At 45.9% G+C, this 18280-nt stretch overlaps 1 protein-coding gene across 3 annotated transcripts; it reads right to left on the bottom strand.

Annotated features, from left to right (window-relative positions):
- Positions 1-2799: 2799 nt before the first annotated feature.
- LOC133137812 (homeobox protein NOBOX-like) lies at positions 2800-16991 on the bottom strand. Of its 3 annotated transcripts, none has more exons than XM_061256162.1 (8): positions 16816-16991; positions 14007-14723; positions 13517-13623; positions 12737-12855; positions 10901-11001; positions 7640-7874; positions 5226-5578; positions 2800-3424 (listed from the first exon to the last, which is right to left on the bottom strand). In XM_061256162.1, the coding sequence occupies exons 1-8, from the start codon at positions 16847-16849 to the stop codon at positions 2985-2987; spliced, it is 2106 nt and encodes a 701-aa protein (XP_061112146.1). In that variant the 5' UTR covers positions 16850-16991; the 3' UTR covers positions 2800-2984. The 3 variants fall into 3 exon arrangements, with proteins under 3 accessions (XP_061112146.1, XP_061112147.1, XP_061112148.1); XM_061256163.1 differs by lacking the exon at positions 16816-16991 and adding an exon at positions 14998-15163; XM_061256164.1 differs by having other exon boundaries at positions 3327-3466; positions 16816-16990.
- Positions 16992-18280: the final 1289 nt, after the last annotated feature.

The following is an 18280-nucleotide window of genomic DNA, read 5'->3' on the forward strand; positions in this document are numbered from 1 at the left end:
CTACACACCTGATTCCACCATCTCTGCTCAGGACTGTGATTAGTAGAGTCAGGTGTGTAACTGCTTGGCTTGAACAGAAGCATGCACTCACACCAGCTCTTTCTGGGTAAGATCCAGTATTCCTGGTATATACAGTGCTGTGAAAAAGTATCCCCCTTCCTGATTATTATTATTATTATTCCTATGGTTTCAGATATTTGAATGTAATATTAGACAAAAGGATCTTAAGTAAATGTAAAACACATTTTAAAAATTATTTAATTTATTTCATGAAAAGTTCAAATACACATGAAAAAGTAATTGGTAATTGATTAATTCTCAATCAACCAATTAATCAAATTTAATTGATAACAAAAAACAGCTCATTGAACACAGCCCGGCTTGATTGTACCCAGCCCTGTTGAATCTAAACGTCACTCAGAGTGAAGCAGTTACCACAAAGTTTAAAGTCACGCCACAATTTAAGGAAATTCCAGAGAGATGAGGTGAAAAAAAGTTTTTTGGAATATACCATTCAGACTGATATAGGGTGCAGTGATGACTTATCTAGGAAGTCACAAACCAATCTCAGAAGAAGATCCAAGGAACTCTCTAGCCTTAGTTAAGTTATGTGTTTATGACTACACAATATGAAATGGACTGGGCTAAAATAGGATTCATGGGAGAGTAGCAAGGTGGAAACCACATTTTCAAAAAAGAAACTGGATAATCCCCAAGCCATTTGAGACAATGTTCCACAAACAAATGAGTGAAAAGTAGAATTTCTTGAATTACACGGGTCCCATTATGTCAGGCATAAAGCAAGTACAGCATTCCCCAGTAAGGACATCATACCATTATGTCAGGCATAAAGCAAGTACAGCATTCCCCAGTAAGTATCATACCAACAGTCAAGCAAGGTGATATTAGAGTGAATTTGTCTAAATAAAAGCAGTTGTGCAAAGAAGACTCGGCTAAAATTCCTCAGAGCGATGTGAAGGACTGGTATAAAATTATAGGAAGTGTTTGGTGGCAGTTAATAACCGCTTTTTGCAGTTGCTGCCAAGCTTAAGTTAAGGGGCAATTATTTTTCTTCAAATTAATGAAATAAAAATGGAAAAATGTATTTTGTGTTTACTCCGGTATCCCTTTGTCTAATATTACATAATGCTACATAATACTAAGCTATGCACTTTTAATCAATTTTCAAATAATTCTAATTTTCTAAAACACACAGATCCAGTAACTTAGACATTTTTAGATTTCACTTGCCAGTGACATTGAATAACTGAGAGATTAAACTAACAGCATACTAGCAAACATATTTCACATTCAAAGACCTGCTCATAAAAGTGTTTTGCCAAAAGGGTTGCCATACCAAAGAGAAGGATGTGTTCTGTTACATGAAGATAAGATCATGATGCATTATGGGCAAAATGGAGGCCAATGTCCATTGCTGCTATGCTCTTACCATATTAACTTTAAATGTTTGCTTTTACAAGCTTTTACAAAGTAGCTTCAGGCAAACTGACAACTGCACAAATAAAAAATAAGGCTATTTCTGCTCGTTTTCACTCAATATTTGTATTTTAAGTTGACATAGTAAAAGCCATTTAGATTTTAGCGGTTTAGCGGATTTTAGCAGAGGAAGGTCTGTTTCTAAAAGCAGCATAGCTGATGGTACTGGGGCTTATTTTGGTTGGCCAATATCATAGTTTTAGCTTTTTTTGCAGAAAGATAATCTCATATTGGTTTAGACGGGAAACCCAGGTGAGTTATTGGCACTGTAAACTCTCTCCATATTTGCTTTTTTGTCAACATTTTAACATCGGTTTTCATACCTCACACACTATGAGGGAACATTTGCAATAATATTTGCCCCTTTAGTAAGCACAGTCCATGATCCAGCTGGACTGATTCCTTCACACGCTCACTCTTCATCATCCTCTCAAGTAACACCTCTCACTTTCCCCACTCTGCCATTTTATACTGTTTATACTTCCTGAAATTCCTGAAATTATTTCTACCTTTAAAATATAAATAAATAGCTCATTATCTCCCCCTCCAGCAGACGATAAACATCTGTATGCTGTGCTATACTGAATGTATCTCTATTTCAACTCCATTAAACATAGTTCATTTGTATGATGATTGTGGCAAATTGTGGCAAAGTTGTACAAAGGCATTTGAAACAAAACTAATTAAATACATGATTTAAGCAAGCAAGATAAATAAAAAAATAATTGTAAAAAATCAAATGGATTTAGTACTCTATTTAGTTAAAAATAGTTTTTAGGTTTCAATGATGCCGTGTGAAGCGTAAGTGCTTGTCTTTGGTTTTATGGCACTCCACGGTCCATTTTAATTTGACTGAACGTACTTATAAATATACACACCTATTACTCCCATATACTACAAAGAATCGCGAATAACCTTTTTAATCTTTATGAAAAGTTGGCAGATTGAGGGGGGCATACGCCCATGAACAGCTCCTTGTACTTGCATGTATACTCCATTAGAGGTCGCTGTTCACTCATCTGCTAAATTACAGCCGCCGTACCTACTCCAAACAATCCTGCACAGCTGCACAGCTGCACAGCGGTCGTGGTTTGTGTGAATCCAGCGTTATGTTTGGCCTGCTATTTTATCGCCATTATTTTTAATTCTTATAACAACCACAGTTTTCTTTTTCTTTTAACCCGTGATGATGTGGACAGGAAAAAAAATCTGTGGCAAACATTTATGCAAACAGGCATATGAATCAGTAGAATGAACAGAACCAATGCTTTTGAACGCACAAATCCTTCATTTATTTAGTGTTTGTCCCAAATACTTTTAAACTCTTTTAATTAATGTCCAGCATGTTGCAGAAAGAACCTAGGGCACGACAAACAACAAGTAACTTATATTACCATCCCCGTTGGACAATATTCAACTTATTCTGTGCAAAACGTCAACTAAATGCCCGGGCGGGCCCCCGCAGACAGGTGGTGTACCTGGGGCAGTCAGAAGTGGATGGGGGAGAAGTCACAGCTGAAGGGGGGCTCAGTCTCCGTGGTGCGGGTGTCTGGCGGCTGGCTCTGATTGGACTCGGGTGGCGGGTCGTATTCAGGTTTCACGGCGATGCCGCCGGGGTCGTGCCCCATCTTGGCGCCGGGCAGGGTCCGGTCGGCCCTCTCCGGGATCTGATACTGGGGCCGCAGGGTGGAGGCCGGGGGCAGCTGCAGGGGGGCCAAGGGGCCCACGGGGCCCCTCTGAACGGGCTGGAACACGCTCTGCCCCGGTCCCGTCGCGGGCCTCTGCATCTGGATGTAGTGCTGGGTGGAGAGCAGGCCCGGGGCGGCGCTGGGGGCGTACTGGGTGCGGTGGAACACCGCGGGAGGGAACTGGCCGACCTGGCCGTACGCGTCGCTCCACGGGCAGGCCTGAAACGCGCCCAGCCCGCCTGCACCGGGGGGCACGCGGGGTCAGGGGAACAGGAAGAGGTCTGAGAACGATCACAGGTAACAGGTCCCGGAGGCGTTACATAACAACTTACGCAGGCAGCTGACCAATGAGACTGCGTGAGAGAGAAGCAGTGTCTCTCCACCCAATCCAAAACACACACAAACAGTGACACATACAGTAAATATGCACACACATGCACACATTAGCACATACACACACATTCACACGCACACAGCTTTATGCAGACAAACACACAGGCGTAAACACACACACACACACATACACACAGATATATACAAACACACATCTCTGAGTGTTCAGAGATGTTCTTATGCATACCACTGTTGTAATGTGTGGTTATTTGCGTTACGGTCATCTTCCTGTCAGCTTCAACCAATTTGGGCCCTTCTCCTCTGACCTCTCTCATTAACAACGCATTTCTGCCCACAGAACTGTTGCTCACTGGATGGTTTTATTGTTTTTCACACCATTCTCTGCAAACTCTAGAGACTGCTGTGTGTGAAAATCCCAAGAGATCAGCAGTTTCTGATATACTCAAATCACATCAATCATTCAAGCGCCAACAATCATTCCACGGTCAAAGTCACTTTTCTTCCCCATTCTGACATTTGGTCTGAAAAACAGCTAAACATCTCGACTAAATCTGAATGCTTTTATGCATTTAGTTGCTGCCACATGATTGGTTGATTGCATTAACAAGATGGTGTACAGGTCATCTTAAAAGTGCTCACTAATTGCATACATACTGACTACTTTTTACATAAAAACTTGATCAAGGCTGTCTGAGATCAGAAGCAAGGAGCCAACCAATGTCTGCAGAAGAACTGTGGCTCCAACATGCTTGGAACAACCTCCCTGCTGATTGTCTTAGCCAACTCTGTCCTGCAGTTCTATATCTCAGAGAAGTGATGCAGTTTTAACGCCGAAGGGTGGTCACAAAAAATATTGATTTGATTCAGTTTATAACTATTCTGCCAAATTACTCAAATGTAATGCAAAATTTATACATTTATACATTTATTTAGGACCTTTCATTGAATTATTTTTGAAAGAATCTTATCTGTACAGAATGTTATACAGGTGTCTTGAGACTTTTGCACAGTACTATATATATAGATATATATATATATATATATATATATATATATATATATATATATATATATCCGCTTCTCATTGGCCTCCACTGGCTTCCCATTGCCGCACGCATCCGTTTCAAGGCCCTAGTGTTGGCATTTCAGGCTGCTAAGGGGACTGCCCCACCTTACATACAATCCCTGATCACTCCCTACTCCCCAGCTAGACCACTCCGGTCTGCCAGCTCTGGTCGCCTTACGGTTCCCTCTCTACGTGCACCTGGCGGTCGAGCTGCACGTTCACGCCTGTTTTCCGTTCTGGTTCCTCAGTGGTGGAATGACCTGCCTACCACTGTCAGAACAGCAGAATCCCTCCCTCTATTTCGACGCAGACTCAAAACCCACCTTTTCAAACTCTACCTTAGTCCTCCCTCCTGATTTCCCCTGCCCCTCCTTTCTGATATCCCTATCCTTGTCTAACCCCCCCCCCCAAAAAAAATTCTGATGACAACTATGTTTAGAACAGCATTTCCTGTGTATTTTGCTAGTTTCTGGATGTGATGCTCTGACTTATGGTAGAACCTATGCACTTGTAAGTCGCTTTGGATTAAAAGCGTCTGCCAAATGACTAAAATGTAAAAATGTATATATATATACACACACACACACACACGCACACACACACACACACACTCTTCTCACCGTGCACTCCTGACTGCAGGAGAAACTGTCCCCCACTCTGAGACTGGAAGTAGGCCTGTCCCCCGGTCGTGTAGGTCACCACCCCCGCATTGCCCCCGGTCCCAAAAGTCAGGTAAGACGGCGGGTTGTTGTCAGGTGGGGTGGGCGCGAGGCTGGAGGAGGGGGCCAGGTAGGACAGGCGGGGGTACTGGCCCAGGTTGGAGGCGGGCAGAAGGCTGCCGTGCTGCTGAGGGTACGGGTTGAGCTGGTACGACAGAGCGCCGCCCTGGTGGCCGCTATGGAGGTAGTGCTGCGTGTCCACCTTCACTGTGTTCCCCACGGCCTCGCTGTAGTCGAAAATGGAGCTGGAGGTCCTGCGGCACACAACACCCACAATGCCGAGTTCACTCCCGCTCAGGGTTAGCTTGCACAGGCTAAAGATACCTTCATAAAGATACCTGCTGAAGTCACACGCACCACCTCACCGTCTCTTCTCCTTTCTGCTGTAGTACTGAAGAACAAAACTGTCACCACGCACAAGCTGAGCATTGACAAACTCAAAGTGCTTTTCTACTTTCTTTTCTGTATTTTGTTCCTCACTATTCACTGTGATGAAAGGATTTTGGCAGCTAGCATTACTGACTGGAGGAGATGTGTTCAGTTCTAAGCCTACAGGACACAATGATATTAGCATCTTTATTCACATGATGTTATGATATTGACCAGAATTCTCCTAACTAGCCTTAATCCTACCCAAAACCATTCAGCATTGAATGTAATCACTAATCCAGCCTATGGTCTATGATAATCATTAAATTCCTCTCTTAGGAGATGTGAATGTTTTTCAGGAGAATTTTCAGTGCATGAAAAATATGAATAGAAAAATAAGGCTTCACCGTACCACCCATAGCACACAACTACTTAAAAAGCAACAGGGCGCCATCTTATCCAATTAAAGCACGAAGCCATGAAGCGCGACTCGGAAATAAATGCTAATCACGAGCAGATGGGGACAGGGGGCACGGGGTGCCGTCGGCAGCGGAGGCAATCAGCAGGAGACAGACTCTTCTACGCCTCAGCCAGGTAAAGCGGCTCAAACTGATCACAGCCACGACCGCCGGAAGCGGCTTTCAAACGGCGCATCCGTGAGCCCGCAACGCTATCATCCACAAGCCGGGAAGAACGCAAGCCGCTTTTCCATGCGGTAACCTTCTATTTGAGATAGCGCCGTAATAGCGACTGTGAAAATATCTAAAGTGATTTTCGACATTTTTTGTACTTTTTCTCCTGCTTAAAGCCAATTCTGAATGCCAAATCGTTGTTTATTTAAGGGTCAAATGCACGATACGCTTCCTCAAAACGTTTGGTAAACCTATAAACAATCTAAACAGGGGGAATGACTACACCCAGTTTACAACTGCTTTGAGGCTTAAGCCCGTTCATATGAGTTTTCCTACTAAGGCTACAATTTGGGATTTTCCTGTTTGAAACGGTCCTGGCCCTGTAGTGGATTCAGTAACAGGATATTAATGTCAGTATGGCATGAAATGTATATCTGGCCACGGGGCAATGGAAGCAGACGGCAGTTCCGAGCCATTTTCCATCAATAATATTTTATTTCAAATAGTTATTTTTGAAAAACTCTTGTCACAGAGATTTGCACAATACCTAATAACAGAATCCAGCTTTCAAGGCACACACTACTCAAGTCAGTAATTTGTGGGCAAGTGTTGCAGCCTATAAATTAACTTGAGGCTGGGAGCTATTTTTCCAGTAGGACTGACAAATAGCACTTGCCGCTCAGGAAATCACCAGCAAGTCTGCAGTCATTATTCCCCAAAACAAATAAAGAAGAATAACCTCTGTAATCTCTGTATCCTTCCATCAATGCCATATGAAAAAACTGAAGAATCATCCAAATATATAGTTGGCAGTATTTCACAGACATTTTGTATTCATCAGAGAAGGTCAGTGCAATCTCCCCAAACCCACACACACACACACGTCACACACATACAGGCTTTCCCATACACACCCACACTCACACATACCGTTACACACACATACCCTCTCTCTCTCACACACACACACAAACACACACACACACACACACACATACATACATATACACCCTCACTCATTCTCTCACAGACATTCACTCTCTCTGACACACACACACTCTCACCCACACACACACACACGCGCACACACACACACACACATCCTCACACACACATGCACACACACACACTCACCCACACATATCCTCACACACACACACACACACACACACACACACACACATATATATATACCATCACACACATACACCCTCACTCTTTCTCTGACACACACACACACACACATCCTCACACACACTCTCACCCACACACACACACACACACACACACACAGAGTGGCTCTGCAGGCCGTACCCCTGGCTCTCCTTGCCAGCGCTGTCTGGGTGGGGCGTGGTGAAGCTGTTGTCGGGCGTGTCCAGGAGGAGAGGGGCCAGGTGGTTGGGGGGGTTGTAGGAGGTGAGGAGGGGCAGACTGGCTCGGCGTAAGGGAGGCGGGCTCAGCATCACAGGGGGCAGGTGGTCCACTGCAGACCCTGCAGGACCTGTGGCTGTCAGACACTGCTGCCCGACGTCCCCTCCCGCTGCCACGCCTGGGACACAGACACAGCTGTCATCTCTCACACCAGTACACCCACTCACACACGCACACATACACGTACACACACGCACACGTACACGCACACATACACACACACATACACACACACATACACATACACACACACACACACGTACGCACACGTACACGCACGCACACACGCACACAGACATACACACACACCCACATGTGCACACATCCTCGCACACACACACACACACACACACACCCGCGCACGCGCACACACACACACACACACACACACACACACCTGCGCATGCACACACCCACCCACGCACACACACACACACCCACGCATACACACACACACACACACACACACACACAAACCCATTCACACACGCACACACACGCACACACACGCACACACGTACACATACACACACACCCGCGCGTGCACACATCCTCGCGCACACACACACATACACACACACCCGCGTGCGCACACACACACACACACACACACACACACATACACGCACACACACACACACACACAAACCCATTCACACATGCACACACACGCACACGCACACACACGCACACGTACACATACACACACACCCGCGCGTGCACACATCCTCGCGCACACACACACATACACACACACCCGCGTGCGCACACACACACACACACACACACATACATGCGCACACATACACGCGCACACATACACGCGCACACACACACACACACGCATGCATGCATGCACATATGCACAATACAAGGGGTTTAATTTATGGATGCCGTTATGCAGGTTCCCTCAGGCTTATATGCGGACAGCTGGGTGTTTAACAAAATGTGCAGTGGATGCAGCCAATTAAAACCCTGACTGAACTGATACAATCAGTCAGTATCAGTTTTAATATTCTGCATGTCATTAGTATTGAGCAAAAATGCTATCTCCGCTGTAATTGATTTTTTCAGCTTTTAATCCTTCCAGTTTCCAGTCACTATGACACTGAAGGCAACTGACTGAAATAAAAGGCGTCAAACACCAGAGAAGAACGTCTTTTGTCACATGGATTGGGATGTGAATCACTGTGCATACACTGCCTTGTAGGGTCAAGTTAAAAATATATACTGGGGTGATTTCATTAAGTGCAATTAAGTTTCCATAGTGTAAGAGTCAGCTGGGGAAGAATTCTAGTTTTCAGACTGAAATGAAAGCACAAAGGCTTGTGATTATGAGATGGGTCCAGACAGACTCAGTGCAGCTGCATACACAACAAGCAAACACAAACAGGCAGAGAGCAGAGCCTCACCCACAACACACAAACTACACTCTGAGGCCCTCAACTGCAACAAACAACAAAAAAGTGCAGCGGGGGACAGATCGGCCAAGCGGAACCCCCTGCGCTCCCCAAACCACCCACAAAATTCATTTTAATTGACTATTCGGGTAATGAACTGTGGGACTAATCCTTTAACACTCTGGACTAGGTGAACAGCAGAATACTAAGTAGTGAAGTGAATACAAGTCCCAGCATGCATCTGCAACATTTATATAACCGTTATGTAAACCATTCAAAACCATTCACTGACCAGCAGTAAACATAAAAAATGTTTATGAGCATACAATATATTCCACATTACACTGTTGGTTTTGTTACCCATCTACGGTACACATATAACCCACATCAATAAAGCAGTCCATAAAGCAGTCCATGTGGAAGGGGAGAAGGGATTTTTTTTGTGTGTTTTTTTGTGGCAACCCCCCCCCCCCACCCATTTCTGGGGATCAACTTGTCTGACTAAAACTGCCCATTATCCTGTTTTTAACTTTTTAACTGCCTTTTTTTCCCAGGCAAACTATGATTTAGCGACCAGCTGGGGACAATTTTGCGGTCACGTCACGCCACTGCAGTCTCTGGTGCACGGTTTAGTTCACCGCTCTGCAGTGCGGGGGGGGGGGGGGGGGAGCGGTCCGGTCACGTTCAGTCCTAACGGGACCCTAGTGGTCAGGCGTTTTAGAGCTGTGTTAAGTAACAGATACACAGGTGAAACAGACTACATTCTGCCAGTATGCAGGCTTTGTGCTTTAAACAGGCTTTCTTGTTTCTCAAAGTGGCAAAGAAGTCTGTTCATTGTTGTCATTGTACACTAAATTATGATTGGTTCACATATTAGCTGAAAGGAATGCAGCACTGCTAGCAGAATAGAGTGAGACCAAGAAAGCCAACTGCCAATTAGGACGAGTAGAGTTGCAAGTGCAAGAACAAAAACTATTCTTCATCCATGGAGTCAAGCTAGTGATTAAGTAAAGAGTCAAGTAAAAATGTCTCTCTCCATCTCCCTCCCGGCCAAAGAAACTCCGCGGGGGGGGGGGGGCACAAAGCAGGCAGCTTTGTGCCACAAAGCCAGCGTTTCATCCCTGAGACCCATGGTAGTGTGAGAAGAGTGCACCGCGGACTGGGAGCAGTCCTGTTTTATCATTGAATCAGTCAAACCAATCACACAAGTTTTGCTATGGAGAGGACAGTCTTTAAACAGGTAGACACAAAACGGATATTGAGAGCGTGTGCGTCCTGCAGCTGGGCCCTATGGGAAGTGAAGTTTCCTCGGGGAGAATCTTGCTCTCCTCGTAACGGGCGAGGCGCCTCTTCAGAGTAAGAGAAAGCTGACCTGATGTTGTGAGACAGAGCTGGCTGAGCACGCACGGTCCGCAGAGTGCCGTCAGTCATCTTTGTGTGACAGCTGTCAGACGCTGTGCGCTCCGGAGAATTACGATAATCACTTTGATGGCGCCATCAACTCGTTTAACAACTGCGCGCATTGCGACGTCTCGACGGAGTGATAGATCAAAGCGTCTGACAGCATCAGCAACTGTCCCAATTTTCTCCATTTCAATAATTGGAGAAAAATGGCTACATTTGCTAGCTTTTTACCTTAAATGCCTTCATACTTTTTTCTTTGTCTTGACATTATCTGACTGCATCATGCAAGTGGCGGCACTGCCGAGGGGTGTGAGCGCCCTCTGCTGGTGTGTGCAGTTACCGGTGGGGCTGGGGCAGCTGGCCAGGATGGTGTTGTAGTGGGGCAGGGCCTGGCTGGTCTGGGGGGTGACACGGGAGGCCTGCACCGAGTGGGGAGCCCCCCTGTGAAGAGACACGGATTGAGAAAGAATATTGGAGAGGGAGGGAGAGAGGGAGGGAGGGAGAGCGAGAGAGAGAGAGAGACCAGTTAAGGCATGAAAAATGTACAGTAGATTTAATGTTGTTTCACTTTTAAACGCTTAAATGTACACTTTTTTTTACCTATTTAAATTGCACAAAGGGCCAAATAATGAGCGCTGGAAAATAGCAATGCAGCCTTTTGATTTACTTGTGCACAATATTGGAGAAGAGCTGAGGAAGAACAGCTTTGTCTTCATTAAAATGTGCTGCCTGACATTCATACTGTACGTGCCCGGCCATACAGATGAAATGGACCAGAAAGATCCAGCAAAGCGGCAGACAAAATAACACATACATCCAATGATACCAGTGTCCACGGGGTTAAATACAAGCACAGACATGTACACAGACAACGCACAAGAATACGAACGTACACACATGCGCTCATTCAGATATACATAATCAGACCGGCATGTGTACACAGATGCTTATCCACACACAGGCAAACATGTACAAACACACACTCACATTAGATGGGCCCAAATGCCTTGGCAGAATGAATCATTAAGGTGCCTTAACAATACATTGTGTAAAAACCACAGGATAAAAACTGAGAATACATCCAGAAATCAAGGAGGAAGGAAGGAATAAAAGATGGCGGAAATGTGTAGGATGGAAGGATGGAGGGGAATCCGTAGGAGGAAGAGAGAAGTGAGTGGGAAATCTTGGCAGGGCCAGCATCAGCGGATAAGTGCAACACGATCACATTATGGAGGAACTTGAGCGAAGCGAAACCAGATACGAGAGCCAAAGCAGAGAAGATCAAGAGGAGGTGGGCTGATATGGAGCTGGAATGAGCAAAATCTCCAGCAGAAACAGTCCATTTCAAAATGGATGATAAACATAGGAACAAGATGGATCCCTAAGATGTAAATAGCATCTTTGGGAAGTTTTCTTAGAGTAAAGCTACATGGAACAGAGTAAACAAAAAAATACTAAAATTGAAAGAGGCAAAAATACACAAGACCATAACTGGAGTAGCTGCATATAATTAATGGAGAAGGTGAAGGCAGTGATGTCAGCAAGCAAGCCTTCTGGGAACCAGAACAGAAACTATTTTCATAAAGAACACTCTGACTTGCTGGCCAAAATAAAAAATAAATAAGATTTTATTCAACTCACAAGTTCAGTGTGAATTCACTATTGGGGCAGGGTGTGCCTGGGAAAAAGGTGAGGGGGTCACAGATCAGAGCCACATCTGTTTGACTACTCCAGGCATGCGCTAACGTAAACGGGCCGACCACTAATGAGCTAGGAGGAGAACAGATGAGGAGTGCAGCTGGCTAACGCTAGCGCTAACAACCCAAATGAGTGAAAAGGACAAATGAAGTGTGCTGGGCATACGCTGGTTATGGTAGTGCTAACGGGCCGAATGAGTGAGAAGAACAAATGAATGTGCTAGGCATACGCTGGCTAACGGTAGCGCTAACGGCTCAAATGACTGAGAACAAGAAGGAATGAAGAAAGATTCAGAAGTACGCAGAGGACCCACAGCAGGCAGGCGCGGCGTTGTCTCTCCTGAGGGACAGAAGCAGGACGGAGGACGAAGGACCTGGAGATTAGCCTGGTTAGCCATACCCGCCAGAAGCTCAATTCCAGTCCATCACTTCTTCCAGGGTCTGTCAGCAAACCCCCGCCCTGATTGACTGAGCCTCACCTGGCCTGAGGGGCGGCGATCTGCAGGTGGCCGCGCCCGTCCTGGCTCTGTCTCCGCTCTTGCCTGCCGGTCGTCTTCTCCACCTTACGCCACTTCGCTCTGCGATTCTGGAACCACACCTGACACGGGGGGGGGGGGGGGGGGGCGGGTGTGTGGTACGGAGGGATAAGAGAGAGGAGGAGAGGGAGGAGAAACTGAGTGACAAGGACAAAGGAAAAATGCATAAATCAGAATGGGAAAAGAACTGCTCAGTTCAGCTGCATTCGTGTAGCGCTTTTCAAAGAGACACTGTCACAAAGAGGCTCAACTGAAAAATGGGAAACAGGGAAGGGAGTATGAGAATAAAGGAAGAGAGAGAACAGGAGGAGTGACAGCAAGGAGACACCAGCAAAGAGTAGGAGAACAGAGTAAATAGAACAGAATAAATCAGCTACAGGCTACCCTCTAATTGGACAGACAGATTAACATTGTGGGCTGCAGGTTTCTTTTAAGTTGTGTTTTTTCAGGAAACTTGTACTTGCTTATCATAATGTATTTGTTAGTTTTATCTGTACATTTTCATCTGGTTTGCTCTATTCCTGTGATATTCCAATGGGTGGTTGTGTATTTGTTACATTGATGTATTCTTAGGTCGCCACCGTAAAAGAGAGCTTTGCTCTCAATTGGCATCTCCCTTTTTAAATACAGATCTCTATCGAAATCCTCATGTGTGATAACGGAGAGGGTAGTCGAGAAGCTCACGTGAGTGATGAAAGAAGGAACCATTCTGAACACACTAACCATGATCCTCTGGGGCGTGACGCCGATGGCGACCGCTATCTCTTTCCGCTTGTCGCTGTCTGGGTAGTGGTCGTCGTGAAACAAGCGCTCCAGCTCCTCCAGCTGATCTGGGGTCAGGTAACAGACAGCGCAGGGTGAGAGAGCTGCTCCCCACCCACAGGAACGCACAGCAGCTCTGCGCTCTGCTCCTGCAGTTCTCCTTTTTAAAATCATATAATGTGCAAAAACACAGGAGTGCATTTGTGGGTGTGGGCGCCGGCGTGATTAAGTAATCCTATCCGGAGTCTACCCTCAGATTATCTCATTAAGGTCTGCTCCTGTGAAACAGCCGCGGTTTCGCAGACACAAAGGAACGATCAGTCACCCCCGAAAACAACTGGCTGCTCGGAGCACAGACCCTATGATTTAGCACCGTTGTAAAGGGTGGGCGTAATCATAGCTCCACCGCACTCTGCTTCCTAATTATTCACAGGAGACTGGGGCCGCTTACCAGTGGTGTAGAGGGTGCGCATCTTCTTCTTGGGTTTGGGGGGCATGAGGGCCGGATCTAGGGAGTCCTCCAGCCTCAGGGCGTCGCTGCCCTCCCCTACGGGCAGCGCGGGGTACTGCAGGAAGGCGCCCTGCCCACGGGCGGTGTACCGGGTGTAGCGGCGGGTGGTGTACACCTGGGTGAACTTCACCTGCAGGGGCTGGAAGTCGCCCAGGCTCACCACTTTGGGCGGAGGCTTCACGGGGAGGTCGGGCTCCGTGGACTGGGGGGGCAACAGGGGCGGGGCTTCCGACGTGGGGCTGCTGCGGGGCCTCTTCTGCGGGCGTGGCGGCTGAATGCGCACAGGGCAGAGGGGCTGGCCGATTGGGCTGGGGCCGTCGCTGGGCGGGGCCGAGCTGAAGTACTCCTCCTGCCCACACACGGCCAGCAGCCCCGACTCCGCCCGAGCCTCGCCCGGCTCCTCGTCCTCCTGTAAGGAGAAGAACGGCGAGTCTCCTGCATTCAGCTCCTCGCCGTCTCTCTTCCTCTCTGCCCCCTCCGCTGCATCCACCTGCAGCTGCTGCTCCATCACCTTCTCCTCCATCTCTTTCGTCTGCTCCGCCACTCTTTCTCTTTCTTTCTCTTCCTGCACTGCTTTTCTGCTCTCTTTCTGACTTCCAAAGTATGGCCGCTCTTCCTCCTTCCCCACATCCTCATCACAGAGCAGGCTGGGGCTGTCTGTAAAACACACATTTATACACTCTTACACAGTTATCCTCACACAGCACACAAACACACACAGCCTCTTACACACATTCATAGTCCCGCAGCACACAAACACACACAGACTCTTACACACACATTCATACTCACACACAAGGTTCAGGAAAAACTAACATAAAAGACAGAAGCACGTAGTAGCACAGCTACATAATTACACAGATATAGAGTCGGCTATCATACTATAAACAGACAGAAATAAGAAATCTCTGAATACAACACACACAATTACCGAGAAAGCTAAACAGTGTAAACCATGCACGTGGTGGCTTTAAATATAGTAGTGAATGAGGGAGGGAAGCCTGATGCTATTTTACTGCTGAGCTTGAAGGTCAAATGCACATCCCACGCAAGTCTAAATCTCAACCCTTTTCACTGGTTCTTGCTGGGTTTTCTCAGTGCATATTATCTTCTCCCATTTACTAAATGTATTTATGCAGGGCCTGTCCTATATGCCCTTCATGTTGGGCCCCACCTCCTGCGAAGGGGCCGCTTCTTAGCCTATATTACTACCACTGTGCAAAGCGGTACCCCCCAGTCTGCAATTACAGTTCACCACCATTGGCAAATCCAGGTAATTGGCAGGATTTTACTTTCTGAAGCTGGGTTCTACACCTCTGCCCAAATCCCAGGCATTTCTGCCATTTGAAATCTTGTTTCTGAGAACTTCTGTAAAGGTTGGTCTGTGGGGTCACCTAGTTTTCACAGCTACTCACAGCTTAATTGTTGATTAATTAAAACAGTTTACACCAGTGGTCGCCAACCCTGATCCTAGAGAGCTACTGAGTCTGCTGGTCTTCGTTGTTACTCTGCCCATAATTAATCAATTACAGCAGTTGATTCAATTAGAGCGCAGTTAATCCACTCGTTACCTGGGTCTCAATAGGAGGCAGATTTTAAGGTGATAACAAAAACAAGCACACCCAGTAGCTCTCCAGGACCAGGGATGAAGACCACTGGTTTACACACTTACATCACCTGCTTGTGTGGGGCTGAACTGGGTGCTGAGCAGTTGCATGGAGGACCGTGTGTATGCTTTGTCACGTTTTTATCCCAGCCTCAGATCCCGATTATATAAGTAGTTAAATGATTTGTGTTGTCAAAATAACAACTGCTGCTTATATTCTGTGCTTCAATGCAGTTAAATGCGTATGGCAGAATGAGTAGTTAGAATCAATTTAGGCAGCATTAATTGGTTGGAATGAAAACCTGCATACATACGGCCCTCACAGTTTGAGACCACCGTTTTAATGTGAAAACAAATCAAGGGCTAGCCAGAACCAGGGCTGTAGACCCTGCATTATGTTGAAATACATTCCTTTTTGATGATGATCCAAGACCTGGAGGGTCAGATTCCTGCAGGTTTTTGCAGCAAACACAGTTTCTGAACACTTCACAGCTTGTTTAGTCCTGGAGCACGAGCCCATCTGACCTCCTATCAACGTGTGCCTCTCAGGTACTGATCTTCTATTTGACACAGGCTGTAATTAGTCAATTAGAACCACTAATTGTTTGGAAACCTCCATCGTCTGTTGTTTCTTTAGCACCAAGCAGCTGCTACTGGACCTGGGGAGGAGGGACGCCACTGGCAATTCCACACTGGTCAGAAAGTTACCAAGATAAAACCATTCAGATGTTCATGGCCAGAGTCACGAAGCTGCACACTTTAGGTGTCACGTGATTCACCTCCAAAAATGTTTTTTTTTTTAAACCTAAGTAATTTTCTACATGCTAAACGTTTTTGTCTTACCTAAAACGGTCTCGTTGGGTTTTTCTACTACTACAACTACTAGGAAAAAAAGACGTTTTCGAAAAATAAAGTTTTAGTCAAATATTAAAATGCACAAATCCGTTAGTTTATTAAAGAATTTCAGCCGCCTATACAAACGCATTATTGCTGGTCTAATGTCCATTCAAATGTAGGCTACACGCAAACAGAAGCGTAGGTACGGATCTTTGATCTAACGAGGTAATGCAATTATTGTTTAGGATAAAGCAATAATGGGCACACAATTACATGACATCCATTGATATGAAACAATTTCCTTACCAAAACCATTCACTGATTCGTGGTCGTCTTCCATTTCGAATTACCTGCAAACAGACTTACACGCTAACTAGCAATAACAATTAAAACACCTGAATTCTGGGAGAATCCACAATATTGAACGGGGGGTAAGCAGGATCCGAAACATGTCGCTTGAAAACTCAACGAGTCAACGAGAACCCAAACAGTATAAATGTCTCAGATTATGAAAGATACCCCAGGCCGTAGGTGGTTCCTTCCAATTAATTTAAACCCTAATCAGCTGACTGGTCAACCGGGTGCTCAAGAAACCTCGGTTCTCTTTCCCCGCATGTGTGAATTGATTATTCACAGTTTGTCTTGTTTCAGCCACCAGGCCTGTAATACGGTTAGGCAATGTAGCCTACTCAGGATGAACGTATTTTAAATCTACGCCTTTAAAACGTATTTTTAATAGCCATAAATCCATCCGCCTAACAAGAATATAGTAACAACTTCTTAAAACTGAATGAGATATAGGTAGGCCGACTGCTTGCTGCACCACAAATCAAATTGGGATTATTTTCACTTTATACACTGCTTGTAAGTCAAGAGAATGTAAGAGTCTAAACTAGTTGCGGTCTGAAGACATGAATTACACGTGTACAGTTCATTTATGGTTATTTGTATTAAAGGTAGGTTAGTAAACAAAAATAATGACACCGTACTACAGCTTCATTTAACCTGGAATTGAACTGGAATGTTTTCCACAGCAATATTTTACATACTCCTGGGATGTGTCCCTTCGATAGCATGGATATGATATAGCACTTATTATGACACATTTACATTCAATGGAGAGGGATAGCAAGGTGAGAGAGAGGAGAGAGAGGCCAGGTGACCGAGGCGGAGAAGGAGGGGAAAAAAGGAGGAGGTGGTGCGCCTGCCGTGAGGGAAACGACAAGAAGGAAATGGAGGGAGGAGGGAAAGATGGAGATATGATGAATCAGTACAGAGAGAGGGGGGCGGGTAGAGTGAGCAAGTAAGATGGGAAAACTGGGCACCGCATGTTGTGAGGAGAAGGAGAACAGAGAGGGGGAGTGGGAAGGGAAAGCTCCCCACATAGCCGACTCTAATTATAACTCCCAGCCGTGAAAACAAGCAATTAAATTTCAGGATGAATTTCCTTCAGCGACTGCAGCCTCATGTGGGTGAAGAGATGACGTCAACCCCCCTCTGGAGAGACAGCCACCAATCTCTGCATGCGTGACGTGGGGACAAGGACTGCAAGCTGCAGAGAGAGAGAGAGAGAGAGAGAGGGAGAGAGAGAGAAAGCCAGAAAGAGAGTGTCTCTGTCTCAGCCCGCTGCCCTGTTTTTGAGGTGTTCACCCCTCCCCAACGTTCACAGAAAATTTTGTGATACTATAAAGGCTTTGCTGCTGTATGATGAGTTGTTTTACATGTTTTACATGTGCACTAATTAGTAGCATAATACATGTAAACAATGTTC

Source organism: Conger conger, chromosome 9, assembly GCF_963514075.1.
Source record: "Conger conger chromosome 9, fConCon1.1, whole genome shotgun sequence".
In the NCBI taxonomy this organism is placed as follows: domain Eukaryota; kingdom Metazoa; phylum Chordata; class Actinopteri; order Anguilliformes; family Congridae; genus Conger; species Conger conger.

Excerpts from the sequence above, each read along its gene's own strand:
- LOC133137812 (XM_061256162.1), bottom strand. The coding sequence starts at position 16,849 with ATGGAAGACGACCACGAATCAGTGAATGGTTTTG. Across the intron at positions 11,002-12,736 it reads ATCGCCGCCCCTCAGGCCAG|GGGGGCTCCCCACTCGGTGC; the intron begins GTGAGGCTCAGT and ends GTCTCTTCACAG. Across the intron at positions 5,579-7,639 it reads GCTGGCAAGGAGAGCCAGGG|GACCTCCAGCTCCATTTTCG; the intron begins GTACGGCCTGCA and ends TGTGTGCCGCAG.